The following is a 20,701-nucleotide window of genomic DNA, read 5'->3' on the forward strand; positions in this document are numbered from 1 at the left end:
AAGGTAGGGAGATGTTTCTGCTTGCAGATATGAGTCAGCAACTTTAACGTTATGAAAAGGTCTTTTCATTTGTTTAGCTTTATGCTTATATTTTCATGGGTGGTTTTTAAAGAAAATCCCAGTGTACGAATTGAAAAGCATTCTTAGTTCTGACAGTTTTCATTCAGAACGTATGATGAAACCATATATGCAATGCTAGTCTGTTTTTAGCATTATTGGAGGAGAGAAAAGCATGTTTTTTCCAATGGTTAGTATACATTTCAGTTGGGTTTCAAGGCTGCAAAACTCATGTTTTATATTTACACCATAAGCTAGTTGTCTTCAGAGTGAAGAAATACCTTCTGATGCCTTCAGAAGGCTGCCAGCCCCACTCCTGCCCAGGGAACCAGCAGCGCCAACTGACGCACCACACGAGCCCACGCAGCTGTCCCACACTAGGCAGCTCCTCCGCCACCCCAGAAACCCAGCTACAGGTGACCCAAGTAGCCGGCTTCTGAAAAAAGCCAATTGTGCATTTTGTTCAGGCTGAAGGATCAAATCTCCTTGTTCTCACAGAAGCCTCAGTGAGACCCGCCTAGGCGGAGGGAGGGTTTACCACTACACTTTTGTGTATCAAGACATCGGTGCTCCAGAGCCTGCACAAGGGTATCTGCAAGTCACAGTTTTTGAATTTGCATCCAGTGTTCGAATGCACCGTCGCCGTTGCCTCTCCCGTGTTAAAAACATTAACGTCCAAGACTTGAAATGCAAACAAGTCAAAGTGATGACTTGGCCAGCAACCACAATGGGGAAATATTTCACAGGCAGTTTTGACATCCAGTCTGACACGACTGGCTGCGGCATAAATCCCTGAAGAGATGCCAGCATTGGGAGAGCGGCGCAGAACGGTCCGGGTAACACGCTGTTCTCGCAGTGCTGCAAGCAATTTTCTCTATTTAAAAAAAACCCTGTAGCCATCCCATGGACAGAGTAAGTCTAGCTTGATAAATTAGGTGTAGAATGCAGCCCCAGCCCAGCAAGGATATACCGTCTGACAGCTGAGCTGTGAATACTGCCTGAACTATTTCTTGTAACATGTGCAATCTCACACGCTGCAGGCAGCTGCCAATACCATTTCTGAAGGGATTTTTAAAAAGTGGGAAGTTTGATATTTAGGATGCAAATCTAGAGGATTTGCGTAAGGAAGGATCTGGATTTCTTTTCAGTGGTTCCCAATCAAAATCAACCCGAGTTAACTTTGAGTTCAGCAAGGCCACAGTTTTACCCTGTGAAGTTTTCAATTAAATAGTGGATAAAAATATATAGGGTAATACGGGGCTACGCCATACTGGCACATCAAGCATGTGTAATCCCTTCTTCAGATATACGTTGCAGGGTTCATTCAAGCTTCATAGCAGGACTTCCACATTCCCAGTGCTAGCACTTTACCAGTTCTTTACTAGCATTGTCCATCATTCTTTCCACTCTGCTGACCTTTGCTAGAGACTGCCATACCCACGGAGTTTGTACCACATAATAATTTAAATCAGGGACACAGTTCATTGGTTATCTTCTTACTGAAATTGTTCTACGAGTAATAATCTGTACTACAGACAGGGCTGTACCAGTTACGAAGATGCTTTGAAGGAGTTCAAGTTATTTTACAGGAGTGGAACACTCCTCTCATTAAGGCGGCTTCATCACATTAATTAGCCAGGTACAGTAATAACTATCCAAATCATGAAACAAAATTCAGATGATAACCCAAACCCTTCCCATTAATCACCAATAACTACAAGCTACAATTTGCACGTGTGTGCAAGTGCAGGGGACATGTACGTTTTCGTGTGTGTCCATGCGCACATACAAGGCAGGCAGAAAAATAAAAAAAGAGCAAATAGCCCATGGGAGTTTCCTAAGGGACTGCTCCACATACATGGAAAAGTAGTGATGGAAAACTGAAAAGAAACCAGACATGTATCCATCAACTCAATTAAGATGAGGGAAAAGCTAAAGGCTGCCGGGCAGTACAGGGAGTTAAATGCTCCTCCAAAGCAGAGTGGCAGAGGAAATGCTGGAGAAGGAACTTTGCTGCCTGTGAGCAGAATTAATGGGTGGTTCTGGACCGGCTGAGCTGCTGCTTCTCAATGAGTTGTTAATGGGGAACATGGAGAGTTAGGAAGTAATGAGGACTTTGTCAATACAGCTGTGGATCAAAGTGGGTAAGGAACCACTTAAGGAAAAAACCATCACACAAATCTGCAACTACAGATTCTGTGCTTTCCGGTGCTTAAGAAATTACTTGTAATAATTTTGGAAGTGTTACAGAGGCTGAGAAGCAAAACACAACCACGGGACAGATACTTTTATTAAACCAGAAGCAGCAAGCAAGAAATAAATCTTGGCAACAGTGGCCTCATCTAGAATTCTTTTTTTTTTTTTTTTTTTTAATTCCCAGGAAAAAATGAACAAACCTAAATAATCTACAGCCGCCTGCAGGTGGAGGCACTGGAGGAACACTGCTTTCGCAGGCAACACCCAGCACAAGACAGATGTCTCCATCACATCCTGGCTGGGTGCATTAGGGAAGGGGGACCCCACAAACAGGTCCACCCCACCTCCATACCTACCAAAATAGCTGTCTAGATCCCCAGAATGAGGTCCAAACCCCATCCTGTACCTCTATGCCTACCAAAATAGCCATCTACATACACAGTACGCAGGGCCATTAGATAACCCACCCCAGCCGGACTGGCTTGTATTGGTGCCAACACCACAGACAAAAAAAATCAGAGGGTTTCTTCCAAAGTGACCAGATTGAAAGAAGAATATGAATTTGGGGTTGGGTTTGTTGGCATTTAGGAAGCGGGGAATCTTTTCCAGGTTTTCTGAGCAATCCTAGCCACCTTCCACCTCCTCCCCCTCCCATCAAAGCAGCAGCCCCCCCCCTGCAAGGGCTTTGCTATTTTTTTCCTTTTCATTTTATGTAAAGACAAACACTATTAAAAACACACCACATTCTCATTTCTTTCCCTCCATGAAGAGCAAACACAGAGAAACACTCCCTAGAAACGAAGCACCGGATTTATTCAAAGGCAAACGTCCCCCAAGACTTTGAGGGAGGTACCGCTTTCTGTGCTGGAAAGTGCTAAGCCAGACAGGACCGCCACCGTACCGGCTTCCCTCCCATATCCAGCCTCTGCAGAAGGCCACGCAGAGCCTTTGCAGCTCCCTAACTCAACCTGGTTCAGAGCTAAAATCCAGGTGGGCTGGAGATGGGTGGGAAGGACGGGAGCAGCTCCCACAGGGCCATCGAGCCCTGCAAGTGCCAGGGGAGCTCTCTGGCCACATCCTGGAACCCGCCCCACCCTGGGCACGCATGGTCAGGGGAAGAGGTTGGCTTCACATGAGCCAAGGACAATCCCCGTTTCATGGAAATACTGCCTACGGCCAGATCCATGCAATCCAGGCTTCTCTGCACCAGCGAGGACACAGAGAGGCCAAGGATGGGGAAAGTCACCTGGACCTCCCTGCTTCCTTCTGGGCTTCATCCAACCTAAAAGTGATTGTCACAGCTGGAGATAAAGAGAGGGAACACAGCACACAGATAAGGCATAAAGCTTGCAAATATGCAGCATATAAAAACGTCATGTTTAACAAACCCACTTCCTCGCAATGCACAAAACCTCATTATGGAAACTGAAACCACCAGAAATAAGTCATGGACCACAAAGCATGCTTGCATGTAAAAAAAAGATGGGAAATAGGCAGAAAGGCTTCTCAGAGTACTAAGGAGAAGTCAGCTTCACCGGTTTCCTTTCTGAGCAGCACAGGATGGTTACATCCAGCTGGTGAATCTCCAGAGCACAACCCCATGGAAATAGCCAGGCTCATGTTTAACCCTGCATTGCTCCCACTCCAGCGCTAAGTACTAACGCATGTTTGATTAGGCAACAGGAGGAGTATCTGCTCCTTCCAAAAGTGACCACAAGCTCTTGGCAATAACACCGAGTACTTGCTTTGGCCCTAACCGCACACCGCAGTTGTTAAACTGCCCTGCCAAAGGAAGATGTCTTGCCAGACAGAGTATTCAAAATAAAGCAAAGAAGAGCAATCACTTTAAATAATCGGCGTTTCAAGCACTCTAACGAAGAGAACATGTATTAAGGCGACCTCTAAGAAAGGAAAACCTATTAAAGCAAATGCTAAAAGTGATTTTTTCAAATATTCCTGCCCTTTTCACTTTCCACAAGGAAGTGAAGTCTGCAGAAATCTTACAAAAACAGAGCTTCAGCATTATTCACCTTTCTTTTCCCACTGGTTCCAGTGGCATTACTCCCAGAAATCAGGGCTACAGATTAGGTGAGGTTCTAATTTTGGTCATTTTTTGTGCATACTAACCACCCTTGGGCACGAGTTAGGGCTTCCGCAATAACACGTCTGGATGACAGACTTCCGCAATAACAAATCATGAAATTAAAAATAATTTAGAAAAATGAGAAAATTCTGGATTCTTGTCATTTCCTTTTTTCTTTTTTTTTTTCATAATTTGGAAACAATAGAGCAAAAAAAGCAACAAACATGCTTACAGAGTGACCCAAACTTGAAAAGAAACAAAATGCTAAAAGGCAAATGGCAAAATTCCCAGTAACATCATTAATGCCAAAGTTTCATCTTATATGCTTTTCTGTGAATCGATATAAAAGTATTTCAATGAAGATATCATTGAAATAATATCATATTATATACCATTTATGATTACGCATACGATGAGATTCTCAGATGCTGCTTTTGAGATGCAGACCTCATACTGAAACAGTAACAAGCCCTGTATGCGCGGCTCTCAGGGCACACGTGCAGATCAGAGCTTGGCTCACATGTACAGCACGATATATATATCAGGGCATAAATGTGGAGCCCAGCTTGAAAGAGCAGCTTGCATTTGCACCACCATGATACCCATCCTAAAAATGAATACCCAGCACCTTCCAAGCACCAGCCACTCCTCTTGCCTCTGTACTGGGGAAGCCTGGTTTAGCGCTGGTGAGAAGCGTGGCAGGGAAATAACCCAGCGTGCCTCAGCACACAACTGGAGCCTTGCATTACTAGAGGGTTTGCTGGGCTTTTGACAGGAGATGGCTTTATTTTCTTGGCCAGCAAGCTGTCCTGGTTGCTTTCTGCAGTGCCTGGGTGCAGAGCTGCCCTGCGCTGAGCACCCTGCCTGCCAGCATTTGGTAACCCCATCACCGGCTTCGGTGGCATCTCCTTCTCACCTTACGGCAAACCCTGAGTCAGGATGGGGCCTCAGGCCTGCCTCCCCTGCCCTGGTCACCCCCAGAGGGGAGGCAACAGCAGCACACCCGGAGCCTGCCATGTCCCTGGCCAGGGCAGCCCTGAGGTTACTCCTGTGCCCAAGTACTTGGCACGTCTGGAGCCCAGCATCTTTTAATGACCTCTCCTTTCCACACACTACTCTATTCATTTTTCACTTCCCCAATCGCAGCTGTCGAGTCCCATTAACGCGTAGAAAAAAACACATTTAAACCCAAACCTGCTAGGCCAGAAATAGAAGTTCTCATTTTCTTTTCCAAAACACAGAATAGCTGAGCAACAACGAAAGGAAAAGGAAATCTCTCCCGAGTGCACATCTGGAACCAATTTGCTGTATGTAGCCACTGGGTGTCACTTTTGATATATATTGGGTCAGCCACGCAGCGCTTCGGCGACAGAAACGGATTTCAAAGAGGTGATCCTAAACCAAACCAGACTGCTCCGCAGCCTCTCACGTGCAAGCTGTAATTAGCAATTAGCCAGCCAGGCTGATTTATTAATGAAACGTCTTCGCCATGACATTAAGCACCGTGCAGCAGCTCTTACCTCTCGGTCTGCAGCGTGACTTTTGATGGCTCCACGTTGGGGTTTTCCCACTCCATCTGCGGACAGTGCATGAAGTAGCAGAGGGTGTACAGAGCCTCCGGCTCCCAGTAAAGCGATCCCTGCTTCTGGTGCATCGGTGTCCCATTCCCGTGCTGCTTGGCATTGAGGGGCTGGAGGTGGTGCATCGCTCGAGATACCAGGTCGCCTGGAAAAAAGCAAAAGCTGGGTGAATGTCAGGTTTTCTTCATCTGCCTCTCCCCAAAGTTTTCAAACCAAAAGGCGCGCCAGGTTGGTTTTCTTTCCATTTAACCTCACACATGCAAACAGTAAAGTGTAGCACAGGATCCTGTGCACTGCTCACCTCCAGGTCAGACATTGCCTGGTGGTTTACACAGTGTGACGTGACATACCTGGGCTGCAGACAAGCCCTCGAAGGTCTGGGGAAGATGGGTTTCTGCAAATACTGTGTGTCAGCAGTGCCAGGCTGGCCCATCTCAGCACCTCCAGAAGAGCCAGTACACTGGTACTGGGGTCACAGCTACCTACAGGCAACCCTTGGAGGCTGCCAAAACCCCAGAGTCCCAAAAATGACTTGTGGGGACGACGAAGAGAGGCACCAAAAGCCGCATACTCCTGGGTAGAGAGCGGCAGGGAAACGTAGCCCTTTGGAATGAGGAAGGAGGCAGTCAGATAACTCACAGAGCACTGTGGGAGCATGCAAAGGGACACATGGGTGAAGAAAAAAAGGGGCAAAAGATTGCTAAAAGACAGTATCAGAAATGTGCAACCGAAATTGCAATTTGTAAGCCCAGGCTGAGCCTGGAAAACTTGATTTTAGTAGAAGAGCAAAACCTGTGGAGAAGGCTCACCCAGCCCCTCAGGTTTCCAGAGCACAGAAAATGGCCCAGGAGAAAGATGCTCATCATCTCCCCCGCGCCAAAGTGGTTCTGGATGCTTCCTCGCAGTGCGAGTATGGGTAACCAGCTGCAGTATGTGGACTGCGATCAGCAAAGCCAGCAAGCAAGATTAGCAGGCAAATATACGGGCAAGCAGTAGTGAGTCTCTAAGCACGATGCTGATTGTAACTAATTAACTAAAACATCTCCCTTCAAGGCAGTGAATTTTACGTTTGTTGACTAGTGACCACTCTATCAAAGGCAGGGAAACAATTGTGGTTATAAACTGCCTGTTTTCACATCTTCAAATCACTCTGAGAGTGCTTTGGGGGGAAATAACGATCCCAGATCAAATCAGATGGTTTATTTTAAATGAAAATCTGAACAAGACCCCTTTGGGTCATTCTTAAGCTATACAAAATCAAGTGATGGGGAAAAGAGGACATAATTTTCCAGTGTTAAGAAGAAGTCACACGCTTTCTGTTATTTGTTTTCCCAAGCGATCACTGAGCACTGAAACTCAGAAGGAAAAGTTAGAAATACACATTGAGTTAGGAACATAAAACTAAATCTGGGGGGGAAGGAAAAAAAAAAAAAGGCTGAATAATGAACTCATGGGCCAACTTAAAGGAGAACCATTTTGACTGTGTGCAAGGCAGAGCTACAGGGGTTTTTTGCAAAGTCCCACCCCTGTGAACACATCAGAGCACATCACCTCTCTCCAGCCTGACTGGCACAGAGAATGATGATGCTGCTGCAACAATGTGCACCAGGGAGAACAGAAATGTCTCATTGAAAAATGCTCAGCCCAGTCCTCCAAAAACACAGCCTTAAAACCATGAAGAGAAGAAAACCGCTGGCATGAGAAAACTGCCGAGTCCATGATTTCAGGGTTTTGACACAATTTTTTGCTGCACTCTGCAATATTCCTCTGATTCAAAGCTTTCATTTAAAAACAGCTTCTGTCTTTTCCCTCTGCCAGGAAATTGTCATGATAGGACCAGTCTTGCAGCCCTGTATGCTCATAATTTCCAAGAGAAGCTGTGCGTGCGGAAAGCCTGCAGGATCAGGTCCACGGCAGAAACAGATATGCCTGAGATGACTCCCCAGTCCTGCACAAAATTATCTGCAGGCAACCAGCAGCAGCAGAAAAGTTTGGGACTCCCCTTTCCTCAGTCACAGCTGACTGCCAAGCCTAGCATGGGCCAATTTAACTGCTAGCAACCTTGCTGATAGCAAATGTAAATTCCCCTGCTTTTCTCCAAAAGGCAAATAAAAAACGCGTAGAACTGCTGGCTGCAACATCCAGCTTTAACAATAATACCAAAAGCATAGAAAAAGGAGTTGCACTAAATTCAGCCTTTTCAGACCCAAGCCACCACAGCACTAAAGCACGTGCGTTAAAGTTAAGCACATGACTAATCTTATTTCTGTGGATTGAGACAGCAGGCATCAGAGAAACCCCCTGACTTCTGTACACAGTGATGAATAAAAATCAGGATGCAATTTAGGCCCAGATTCAGGCAGCAGCATTACTTCATCCCCATTCCTCCCGGAGCGCTGGGGTGATGCGACTTCGATGACACATCCAGCACCAGAGGAAGCTGCAGGGTGAGTAAGGAGGGAAAACAGCAGCACAAATGACGTAGGCAGGGCGGGCAGCTCAGCATCACTGCTGATACAAGGCTGGAGGAACTCAAGCCTCGCCGAAATCAATGGCAAAGCTCCCATCCGTTTCAGTATGACCAGGGGTTCACCCTTTTATTCTGTATTTCCTCAACTGCTTCTTAACAAACCCAAACCAATTCATGCCATTAAATCTGAATTAATGCTTTTTATGTTTAAGCCTCATTTAATTACACCATACCAAGAATTGATTGGCTTAGATCTTGCTTTTGCTATGTTATCTCTGGTTACATTTCAAATAATTTCTATATTAACAATTATTATAACATTACTCTGTCAGACACAACACAAAGCTTAAATAATCAATATCTATAAAGCATCAAGCTTCACAGAGGACAGTAAGTAAGCATAAAAAGCTGTATTATGATCTTGGTACCCAGCAGGCAGAGCACTGGAGGCAGGACGGGAATTGCTGCTCTCTATTTTATTCCATAGTGTAACCTCAGACAATCCACTGCGTGCCCTGGTGCCCTTCTCCTCCTCCAGCCGCATTCCAGTTACAGTGTAAATTCTTCAGGGCAGAATCTGTGCCTTAGAGTATCTGTGCACCAGGATCAGTGCCAAGAAGGGACGACGGAGCTGACAGGCGCACGCACACACTGTATGGTAGTACTTACGCATACCCTGTAAAATGTAGCATAGTGCAACATCTGGTTCTAGATGCACGTGTGTTGTTTTCAATGCCTACCACATTTTGCTGCTTCTATTCTTCCTTGCTAATATGCTTTTGCTTCTCCATTTTCTTCCAAAGAATATACCAAGAGTTGAAACTCTCTTTGATCCTGGCCAGGGCACCCCAACGCCCATGGATGTGAAACCAGCTCCACGATGGGACTCACTGGTCTGGTCTCCAGCAGTCAGCCAACGCAAGTCTCATCTGGGAAACCCAACCTATATATGCTCTCCTTGCCAGCTGTAAAATCCATGGTATATCTGAACACCGAGGGCAACCTTGAATTTGTGGCCAAGCACAGAGGGGCAAGCCGCCTTCATCAGTTTGTGTTATCCATCTCTGCTCCTCAGAGCCGTTCAGCTACAGCAATGCTCTGCAAGGGGAGGTTACCTGCTCGCAGCATTGCTGGCTCTTTGGCCCTGAAAATGTGTCTCAGATACATCAACTGAGTGCATCTGAAAGGTCAATAAAGTCCTGAGTGCATCATTTAAAAAAACAAACAAACAAAAACATAAAAAAAAAAAAAGTCCCAGCAGCTGAGTCAATCTTGTAACTCCACAGACGCGGCACCCGAGGGCTGTGGCGTCACAACACAAGGGGCTCGGCAGGGATCCCTGCCTCGCTGTCCCCTCAGATCATTTTTGCCCCTGTACCACCGCCTGCAACCCATCTGAGGAACAGACTGGGGAGCCGATCTGCCTGACAAAAGACCTTGCCGATTTTTGTTTTTAATTTAAACCAAATAAACACTTCCACAATTTATGCAACGTAAGCCAAGCGAGCCGACGCACAAACTGATCTGCTGGCAGAGCCAGGGAGAGGAAGACATCATGTTGTGCAGGGTAGACACACACACACCAAAAAAAACCCCCAAAAAACAGCGAGGTGGGGAGGATATTTGAAGATATTTTTGTTACCAAAGCTGGGAAGCCAGGACTGGAGGACGGGCTCCCAGAGGGCAGCAAAGGTGGTGGCAAGCCCCAGGGTAGCGCTGCCTTGCATCCCTGGATTGGGATGGGAAGAGCTCTGGCAACGTGGCTCCAGACTGGAGCTTGTCAGCCCAGAGGACAAACGCTGTGCCATGCACGAAACCATCACCACACCACAGCGTGTGGAGAGGTGCTGCCGTAACTACCAGCATTTCATCCTTTCCACAACTAAAGCAGGACTTGTCCGTCGCTGCTGCTGTCAGTTCAGCATGGTTTATAAATGCAGGGTCCACATACATTTGATTTAAAGATTGAAAATATTATGTAATGTGCACGTTGTGACACGGGCCTGGTTTAAGGCAATACTGAATATTTAAGGAACAGCTTCACTGACTTCGAGCCAAAGATGTGATGTGACAGGGGAAGTTGAGCTGCTCCAGTCTGTATGGGGGTGCTATATTCAAAAACATACAGCACACAACTGGACTGCAGCACACAGCTGGGGGGAAAAAAGAAGAAAAACAAAAAGAGGAGGAAGAAAGAGGAAACGATCGATGCCTGATACCCACTTCTGAGAAGCTTTCTGAGGGATTTTATCATCTGTCATGATGGACCTGATCTTGCAAACACACCTGCCTAGGAGCAGGCTCGCTGCTTTCAGAGAGATAAACTTCCACAGCCTAAAAGGTTCAGGTGGGTGTGTGTGTGTACAACCACGACCTCGAGGTGAATGACGCCGCACTGATCCTTACAGAGCTACTCCCTATGACTCCTACTTCGAGGTTTCTTTGTTCCAAAAACACGTCCTAAAACCGCAAGAACAATTTAACGATGATATTTTTGCACACTGAAAACAAGCCACACAATTCTTTAGCCGATGTGTTTCCTTCAAAGCCCAGGGGAGAGAGGATGATCTCTGTTTCCACTACAGACGTCTTCCCACATGATGCCCCATTTGGGGACTGTGCAAAGCAGCAGCAAGCCATGTTTCTAGTATGACAGCATCTTGCAAGAAGCACCCATCAGTGTGATAATGCTGGTCTGATCATCCTTCCAGCTGTGCATGACTCCAGTGTGTGTAGCCTGCCTTCATGAATCATGCCCTGCGGTGGGGCATGTTGCCAGCAGCAGTGTTACTGCTTTGCTGTGCTACCTGAGGGAACATTTTCTCCTGCAAAGAGGGGGCCGGAGCCATAGACTGGAGTTGTGTCTGTCCTTCAGAGCCATTAATGTCTTCCTGTGTCCTGTCCAGACCACAAAAAGGAGGAGTATTGGTCAGGGAGCTGCACTCCAGACACCAACTTCATGTCATGGCCAGTAGTTTCCAAAGTTTGCCCCCTTACAAGCATGTGAGGCTGGTGCAAAACTCACTGTCTTGACCTGCATTCATTTCACACCTCTATATAGAACTCTTGGATCTACGGTTTTGCTCATGACTAGCTCCAGGGAGACTGTATTGAAAACATGAATTATAACCCTAATAATAAACCCTGGTCTATTTGATCAGACTGCTACCTGGTAGCCATGGCCGGCCTGCATCCATCCCATACTGTAGCTAAGTCTCTCTCCCTTTCTACCTCCTTGTTGCCTCTGGTTTCTGCACAGAAGTGATGCATTGCTACAGCTCACCCCAGCATATGCCTGTAAGCGCATGAATGCAGGTGAATATGAGTAGTTGAACTGTGTCTCCTGTACCATGACAAACCACCTGCAGCCATCTGCTCAGTCGGCCGCCTGAGCCATCCCTATACTCGATTTCAGCTGTGCTGTTCCTCCATGTTTGCTCTGCCTCTGGTGTTGCATCAATCGCTATGTTTCAAAAGTCAGCTGAGCAAAAACTGCTCGAGCAAAACCTCTCCTCAAATGATTTATTGGAGGTCCTTCTGTTGCTAACTCAAGACAACCCATCTATTCCAGGAAAGGAGTCTGCAGAGAGCTAGGGTGGGTGCACACTAGAAAGTGTTTAGTACGTATGTTACTGTGCACATGCTCTTAGCATAAAGTATCTTCAAACATAAAGCTATGCTATTCCTGGCACACAGTGTATTTCAGATTCAGTAGCCAGCTGCCTCAGGCCGTGGGTGCACTTGGGGTGCTGCAACCCACAGTCAGTGGAGCATCCCACGTGCAACAGATTCACCGTTGAGCTCACCTTGCAGAAACCTCCCCATCCCTGCCATCTCCCCTTGCCCATGTATGTCATGCCCCTGTGTGAACTTGCTACCCCCGGGCAACCTTTTCTTCTCCTAACAGCCATTCACCTCTCCTATAGAAGAGCAAACAAAGGAGCTGTGGTCCCAAACTCTGAATTCAGCACCAAAAGACAGGATGGGGATATGAGCAGCCCATTTCTTGACAGTAGTCCCCCCGTGGCCTCCCACAGATCATTTAACCTTTTATCTCCACTTATCCCACCATCATGAAGCTTCTATTTATATTACAGAGTACGTGTTTGTGTGCAATTTAGTGTTTGCAAAGCCTTTGAAAACTGAGAAATTAGGGATTGGATATATTCCATTAAAAAAGCCACAATAATAATTAAACCTTTTAAGTTCACATACCTATTATAATAACACTATTACCTTCAAATCTCCAATCCAATGTGGCAAGCATGATGTTTGTGTTTGGTGCCTCTTAAACCACGTCAACTATAAACAAAACAGGCTTTGACTCGGATGAGTTATTCATCTGCCGATACAATACAGAGCCTTCCTTCTGTGGACTGCCACCGCCTTATAGACCACCGTCCCTGGATTTTCTTTGGCCTGACATGGACCCATGTCCTCAAACTCTGAATTTAAGAGCTCCCCCGTGGCTGAGCAGGTCAACTGAAGAGTGCTCAGTCTGGCCTGGCCGACTGCCTGCACTCTGCACAGCAGGGACTGGGACGACTTCAGACCTAAGGAAAGGAAAATGCTGGTTTAACTCTGAGCGTGCTGTGATGCACAGGAGTTCAGGGGTGAACAGGAGTCTGCTCCTCAAGGGTGATGTACATGGGGGAGTTCTGAGCTGATATATTGGTCTATTGGGAAGGGGCGGTGGAGGGTTGGGACTCCAGCATCCTCCACCCACCAAGGCGATGCCTTTTGCCTCTGTTAAACCTGAGTGGGCTTTAACGCATGAGGTAGAAGCCCCAGGGGAACAGAACCACCTGCATGGTGACAGACCCTGGCCCGGACCCCAGGAAGGCAGAGAGCTGAGTCTCACCCCATGGGGGAAGCCCCCAAAGGAGCACTGACAGCAGACTGGGACCCAGGCAAGCGATAGCTGCCTCTGTTCAGTGCCTGTAATGCAAGATAGAAATCCACCACCCCCTGGTCAGCAAGGCAGTGACAGGGAAGGTAAAGCCTTAGCAGGGTGTAGACTGGTATTTTCAAATTATCTTCCCTCCTGCTTCATTTCCACTAATAAATAAACGTGTTGCTTTATGGTTTATGATAGTGGGTATCTCAGGGAGAAGAGAAGAAAAGGAGGAGGTCATTTGGGGCTGTTAAGTAACCCACAACCCTTCTTGTGTGCAGACGCAGCCTGCGAATGGAGGCTGGTCCATCACTGGGAGGAGGTTGCAAGGGGAACAGAGTAGCAGCTCGGGGAGCCAGCAACCAGCTAGCACTTAATGGAGGCAAGAAACTAGCTAGCATTTAAGCATTGCTTTAATTTGCTTTCTTTACTGTGGGACAAAGGGGCATCTCAACACACAGAGCGGATGACATGTGGATGGCAGCAAGAAGGAGACACAAACGAGACACCATAACCCAGCGGAGGGCCCTTGAAAACTAAGAAAAGTATCATGACATCCAGATGATGATCATATCACATCCAGTCCACGCAAACTGCCAGTCTATGGCCAAACCCTACACTGAAGAAGGGAGCACTACCATCAGAATTGCAGGTCTCAGCCAGTACCTCCCGTTTGGCTCACACTACGCTGCATGAACCAAACCGTTCACAGGGAATACGCTTTAGTCTTTCTCTATGGTGTTGCTTAGTCTGAGAAAAAATATCTGGCAAACAGGGCTTTTGTTCTGGCAGTAAATAAGTAGAGCACTTAAAACAACCCTCCTTCAGATGCCACCCTTCCAGCAAGCACCTTTACCCTGGCATTTCCTTCTAAGCCTGGGTTTAACCTCTTATTTACAGGACATAAATCAATTTGTACGGCTCCTGCAGTGCTCCCTCCTGTTGGTTGCAGAGGATTGAGGCTAGATGAAAAGGCGAGGGAGGGGATGTCAACTTTCATCGTCTCCTCAGCTGGGGCTCCTCAGCTACGAGGAGAAATGAAAAACAGAATTGGTATGTGCAATCACATTCCTACTTAGACTTGAGCAGTAACCCTTCCTTTCATCCCTAAAAGTGTGCCAAGATCTACTAGGAGGCTGTTATTTTGGAAATATATACATTCAGCACTGCAGAGGCAAAGAGAAGATGATGGAGAAGGGTGGCATTTTTCCATTGGCAAATAAAGAAAACCTTGCTGAGACCTGAGTGGTGACGTGGAGGAAATACCAGCCTGAACATCAAATCTGGGAGCTTCTGTAAGTAAAACACCATTCAAAGGCTAAAAAGCTCTCAGATCAGCAGCATTAAGTCACATCCGCATCTTCAGATCATCCTAGTTTAAGATAAAAATGCCTACTTGTGGTTAACACTCAGAGTAATACCACCACCACCACCACCACCAGACACCGTGGTTTGCACAAGACTGTGTGGCCAACTTCCCACCCAGGAAAGTTGTAGTGGATGGGTAATCTTTGGACTCAAAGCAAGCCGCAAACAGTTTTCTGCTCTAACCTGAAGACATGCATGAAGACACAGCTTGGATGACATCCTAAGCCACAGTTTACCCCTCTGTGCGGCTCAAGAGACACAGACCTCCGGCAGCCCTTCACATACACCTCAGCATGGGGTGGCTTTCCCTGCTCAGCCGTATACTAACACCTTAGTCTCCACCTGAAGGCAGCAAGGGAGGAGTATTTCTTGGAGCCAGGGTTGGTGCCCAGCATACCCCAAGGCTCCGCTCTTCCCTCTCACCCCCCATGGGCACACACAAGGGAGTCAGTCCTCCTTCATCCTGCAAAACACCAGCAACCTCCACTTGTGAGCCTCATCCCTTCTGCACCTGGTCTCCAAGCCGGCAGCGGTATTTTTAGATAGGTGGTGAACAGGTGTGTTGGACTGTTACGCTGTTAAATATAACATAAATGTTTTGTGAATTGCAAACACACATATAAAGAACAACAACAAAGGTCAAAATACAGCAACATGGGATCTCTCCATGGCTGTCCCTAATATTCCCCCCTCCTTTTTTTTTTTCCTCTATTCAGTCTCCTTATTTTTCCCTGTCTGAAAGAGAAGGAAATAAAGAGGAGAACTAGAAACCTTGAAGAATTCCCAAAACGTTTTTGGGGGAGTGGAAATCTATTCCCCTTCTCCTCCAGGTCTCGTCTGGAAATACAGGAAACTTTAGGAAAAACTGAAAAAAAACCCAAAACCCAACCATTTCTTGTGAAATATTTTCTCTAAGATTAAACAGTAAAATACTGTCAGGCTACTGCTTAAAATCCTATTATTTTTTGCTGTGCTTCAGTTCTTCCCAATGTTCTCTATATAATAAGCATTTCAAATGAAATCACATTATTTTAAAACATACTGTAGTAGGCAATTACAATTCCTGAATACTAAATGCCAACATAACGTAGGCCAAATTTATTGTTGTTCCTTAACTTTGTGCCATGTTCATTATATTTTAATGAATAAGGTTTCACATTAATTTTTCAAGCCTTCTCCTTGGAATCACACATTACTGCCGTAATTGCGTTGCAGAATTAGGTCTCTATTTACATTCTCCTCCAAAGTCCTGGAGACAGAACCTTGCTTTGATTTTTTCCTTAAGTCAGCAACACCGCCTCTTTTTCCTGTTTCTGGGAGAACGTCCCAGGGCCAGCGGCACTACCTCGCCCCGCTGCTGCCAGGCAGGGCAGGCCCATCGCAGGGACAACCAGCGCCCGCTGCCTGCTAAGCCCAAGAGATGAGAGCAGAAGCACCAGGCAAACAAGGTCTGGGGGGAACCAGAGCAGCATCTGCAAGTCTGGTTGTACCTCCCGGGTCATGAGGACCCCTCAATGGCAGCCCAGGTTGACCTCCTCTTCTGCAGCATTCTCAGAGGGTGCTGCCCTCCATCTACAGTCATGTCCACCTTTCCCCAAATTTCTCTCACCACTTTCACCCCCTGGGGAGAAGCAGCTCACCCAAATGCTGTTTTCTAATACACTGACAGCATTCGTGAACCAACAAAGGGAGCAGACAAATGAGGGCATCACATGTAGGGAAAGGTGAAGGTACCACAAGACACAAGGCTTTTCACCTTGTGGATCTATTTTCCACCTGGGACAGACATAAAGACCGTGAAGAAACTAAGAAGATTTGAGCTGAAATACAGGCACTGGGCAGCAAATGGGTCCCGTTTGGCACCTGTTGTCCTCCATGGGACAGATTTCATTTCCTATCTCAAAGCCTTCAGCAGCTCAGCAGGTGGCCACGTCACTGTGTGCAAGAATGCTGGGCAGAACTGAGAGCAGGGGAAACCTTTCCTCTGCAAGCAGGCATTTGTTAATTCTAGTTATTCTGCATACTTGCAATACTTTAATTATTAATGTTGATAAACTATAGGAAACCTCATTCAATTAGAATTGCCTTTTTTTTTTTTTTTCTCTGAGATAAAATTAAATTGCTTTATTGCAAGATCCTTCTTTGCCCTTGTCTTTTGTGCTCTTACGAAGAACACAGAAATGAAGTCCTGGCTCCTGGGATATTGCAAGCTGGTGGGACACTGTGGATACATGCTTGAGGACTGCCCACTCTGATGGTTGAGTTTTGGTTCTTGCCGCTCACTCCTGGTTGCTATCTCCTCCTCCTCTCTTCACAAGTGCTATCCTCCTTATTCCCTCCTATCCAGAGAGTCTCCCTCACCACCTTTATTGATCCCCACAAAAGCAGGAGCTTTTACACATCTAACCTTTTCCTCATATCCCACTTTCTCCATATCCTCTTCCCTCTCCACAACACCACTTCTAAAGCTCTCCATCCCCCTCACACCACCAAAGCATTGATAAATCCTCCCTCGCCTACTCCCTCCCCACCAACGTGCCCTGATCCCCAGGTGTTCCCCCCTGGCTTCTCCCCGCTGCTCTGCGTTTCTGCCCCCACGCTGCGGTTCCCCAACCTCCCTCTGTGGCAGAAGCTTTGCTGTAACCTCCAGGTCACAGCCTCTGCTGATGCCAGAGACAGATAGACAAGCACTGAACAAAGAGCAAACTCCCTTGTATCCCTCACTGCTCCCTTTTCCTTTCATTTTAGGACTTTCCCCCAAATCCAAAGGGTTCTGCCAACAGACATGCCACGCCTCCCTCTGCATTTCACAATGCAGTTTTGAACTCTGCACCAGCACTGCTCCCCAGCAAAGATTTCTACCCAACTGAGCTTCAAGCCTTGCAAGCTTTGCCAATTACCATTCCTCCTACTGCTTCTTCCCCGACATGCATCTGCTTGCAGCAGCTGGGGAGGTACCCTCGACAGTTGTCCAGAGGGCTTTCTGGAGGGCTACCAGCGTGCTGGTTGGAGATGCCAACCTCTCTCTGACAGCTGCATCTAACTCCCACCGATGCATTCTTTTCTTCTTCGAGTTGGCCACCCTGAAGAGTGTTTTGCCTGTGTTTGCAGTCAACAGACATATAGAGAGGAAACCCTAACAACCAAGCATTTGAATCTGACATAGGACTACTTAGAGATGATAGATTTCTGGAAATCGAATTAAAAAACAAAACAGGGGGAGGATTAAGAAGTCTAGCTTTTTGGGTTGCATACAGAGGTTCAAAGAATCCAGAATGGAAAAAGCCCTGAAATATCTACAGACTACTTATTTATTAAAACACAACTGTATGTACTTTAAAAAAAGAGAGCCGTATCATGCATAATTTAGTTGGCACACAGACAGTACTGTTGTGTGTTTCATATGCGTGAAATAAATAAGCATAAATTACTTAATTTGAATAACACCAAACACCTGATTCCAGAGACGGAGCAACACTTCACGCTAAGGCATGTAAGTGCTCTTGGCTTGTTGACGTTTCACCAGAGCAGAGAAAAATTAGCAAGCTGAAAACCGAAATGTATATTGTGGCTTGCAGACAAACATCTATGGTGCATGCACACTGCTCATGAACAGCACGTAAACTGAGCCCTAATGATATGATGGAGCTATAGAGGAGACTCCCATTACTACAGAGAAAGCCAGGAAAATGAACATGAGACCCCTGTACGTGTTCTTTACAACCCAGAATTCAGTAATAAGAACAACAGTAAGCTGGGCTGCATGTATCTTCATAGATTTGAGTCTTTTCAATTTCTCCCCAAAATTTCATAACAGACCTCAGGAAATAAAATACTTGACAGTATTTCTGACTGACCTTAGAAAAAAACCTTTTTTGGTCTGAACGTTTCTGGTTACCTACACAGCTTCTTATCTCTTAACTATACTGTAAACATGTGATGGAAGGCTTCTCTCTTAATAAAAAAAAATTAAAAATTAAAAAGGCACTTCTGGTAACTATATCTCCATGTCATATGGGGATTCCCATGGCATCTGCCTTCTACAATTTATGTGAGCTGAAACCAAAGCTTTCAGATTTTGACAAATATCACAGATTCTCACATTTCCCAAAACATGCTTTAATTACTAGAAAATAATTTATCTTCCAGGAGCAAATTCCTCTGGTACAGGTTTGAGGAGTTGTTCTTTCCTGGAACCTGGACAAAGCAAGGCAGGGTGAAGGACCCTCTCTAACACAGGTGAAACTAGCTTTGCTTTAAATTTGTGACAGTATTTCCTTCACTTATTGCAGCCTTCAGCTTTTTGCTTGCCCATCTCAAAAGAAGTATCCCAGTGAAATGAGACAGGACACCAATATGACAGACGTTTGCAAGTCTGACCAAGCTGTGAGGTGCTTTCAAACACAACACAGGAAAGATGAAATAAAGCATGTCTCACTTTTAAAAATAAGAGCAGTGTGTGCAAACAAGTCACATGCATTGCTCTGAGACTGCACGAGACTCCTCTCCTCCTATGGCTTCAGCTTCCAAACTGGCCATGGAGCATAAACATGGCTACATCTGACCCAACGTCTCCTTCAACATTACACGTGACTCCTCATCTCTCCTCTGCACAACCAGGCAATGCAACTGGCTTTGCTTTACTTCGAGGACAGAAACCCAAACAATTCCAGCAGACTTGTACTTACTGAGTTCAGCAATGCTCCCCACACGTGTAGCAAGTAAAGATTGCTCGATGGTCCTCAGCTCTGACTGGCTGAACATCTGCACTTCCCCGGGCTTGTTTGACCTTTGCTGGTCTTTGTGAAGGTTCAAGCTGTCCGGCAGGCAGAGAACACCTACAGTGGATAAAAAAAAAGAAGTCCAATGTAATTTCAGCCAGTATGGATGACTTTGGTGCCACCACTGCATCAGTTTTGGGACATTCCAAGACAGAGCCTGTGTGTGGAGAGCTCAAAACCAATCACTATCTGTGGCTCAATGTCACAGATGACCCACGCTCTTAGAAGTGGTGCTCATTGACTCTTCTGAATATCCTCAAGTCTCTTACGATGTCACTTAGGGATAATTCTTACAGAAAGTCCTAGAGAATTGCCCAAGAAGGAGGTCAAGAGGGTTCCAAAGAAGCCTCCTAGAAACTACTCTAAACCCATACAAATTTATTAGAAACTGGTATCCCAGCGACAGAATTCTTAAAGATTGGCTTTAAAATTATACACAAGACAGACAATACATTTACAGAATTTTCCTGTAAGGGGAATTCCACCAACAATTGCCAAAATAATGGATAGAGTCAAGATGCTCACAATGTCACTGATGGGCTTATTGGATTTCTTTTGTACATACAACTCCTGGCAATTGAACTGTTCAGGCTTCAAAAGTCCATTATGCAGAAGCCCTTACAGCTGTGAATTTTTGTGGGGCAGGGCACAAGTAAAGCTACTGACATAAAATAATTTACATACACATTCATTCAGGCACAAAGGTCACTTTCTGCCATGACATCTAAAGCCTCAGGAGTAGATAGAGGGCACACGTTTATTAATCAAAATCACTGTCATGCTACAAACCAGAACATATTTACAAGAGCAATCGCTGCATTACCATCCTTGGGTAACAGATGCATGGAAGTCCAGCTCGGAGAGCAAGCTCTCCTACCTTCCTGTGGTCTATAAACAGCCAGCTATGGCCATGCTCTCCACAGCATCACCTTCCCAGTCCTGGTGGGACACACACAGGTGGAGACCCACTGAAGGCAATGGAATTGTACCTCTGATGATTAAATTTCATCTCATCTCAGATTGCATATTATGCAACAATTACCCTGGAAAAGAAGCCAGAGTAGGACAAGTATTTTTTCCATTAGCTTTTACTATTCCTTCCTTTTAAGCACAGGGGGGAGGTTCTGCCCTTATGGGCCCAGCAGACCTTACAAAATATGTTAAGGAAGAGGTGAGGGTGGTGCGACACTGGAACAGGTTGCCCAGAGAGATTGTGGAGGCCCCATCCCTGGAAGTCTTCAAAGCCAGGTTGGACAGGGCTTTGGGCAACCT

The 20,701-nt window shown here is 46.1% G+C and overlaps 1 protein-coding gene across 3 annotated transcripts in view; it reads right to left on the reverse strand.

Annotated features, from left to right (window-relative positions):
- Positions 1 to 20,701, reverse strand: part of ABTB3 (ankyrin repeat and BTB domain containing 3) — a 174,576-nt gene that overhangs the window by 53,628 nt on the left and 100,247 nt on the right. For all 3 annotated transcript variants that reach the window (XM_075754074.1, XM_075754080.1, XM_075754091.1), the window contains exons 2-3: positions 19,337 to 19,486; positions 5,857 to 6,061 (exon numbers count right to left, since the gene is read on the reverse strand). In XM_075754074.1, the coding sequence (XP_075610189.1) occupies positions 5,857 to 6,061; positions 19,337 to 19,486 (355 nt within the window). The remainder of the gene's footprint in view (positions 1 to 5,856; positions 6,062 to 19,336; positions 19,487 to 20,701) is intronic.

The sequence above is a fragment of the Balearica regulorum genome, chromosome 1 (genome assembly GCF_011004875.1).
Source record: "Balearica regulorum gibbericeps isolate bBalReg1 chromosome 1, bBalReg1.pri, whole genome shotgun sequence".
In the NCBI taxonomy this organism is placed as follows: Eukaryota; Metazoa; Chordata; class Aves; order Gruiformes; family Gruidae; genus Balearica; species Balearica regulorum.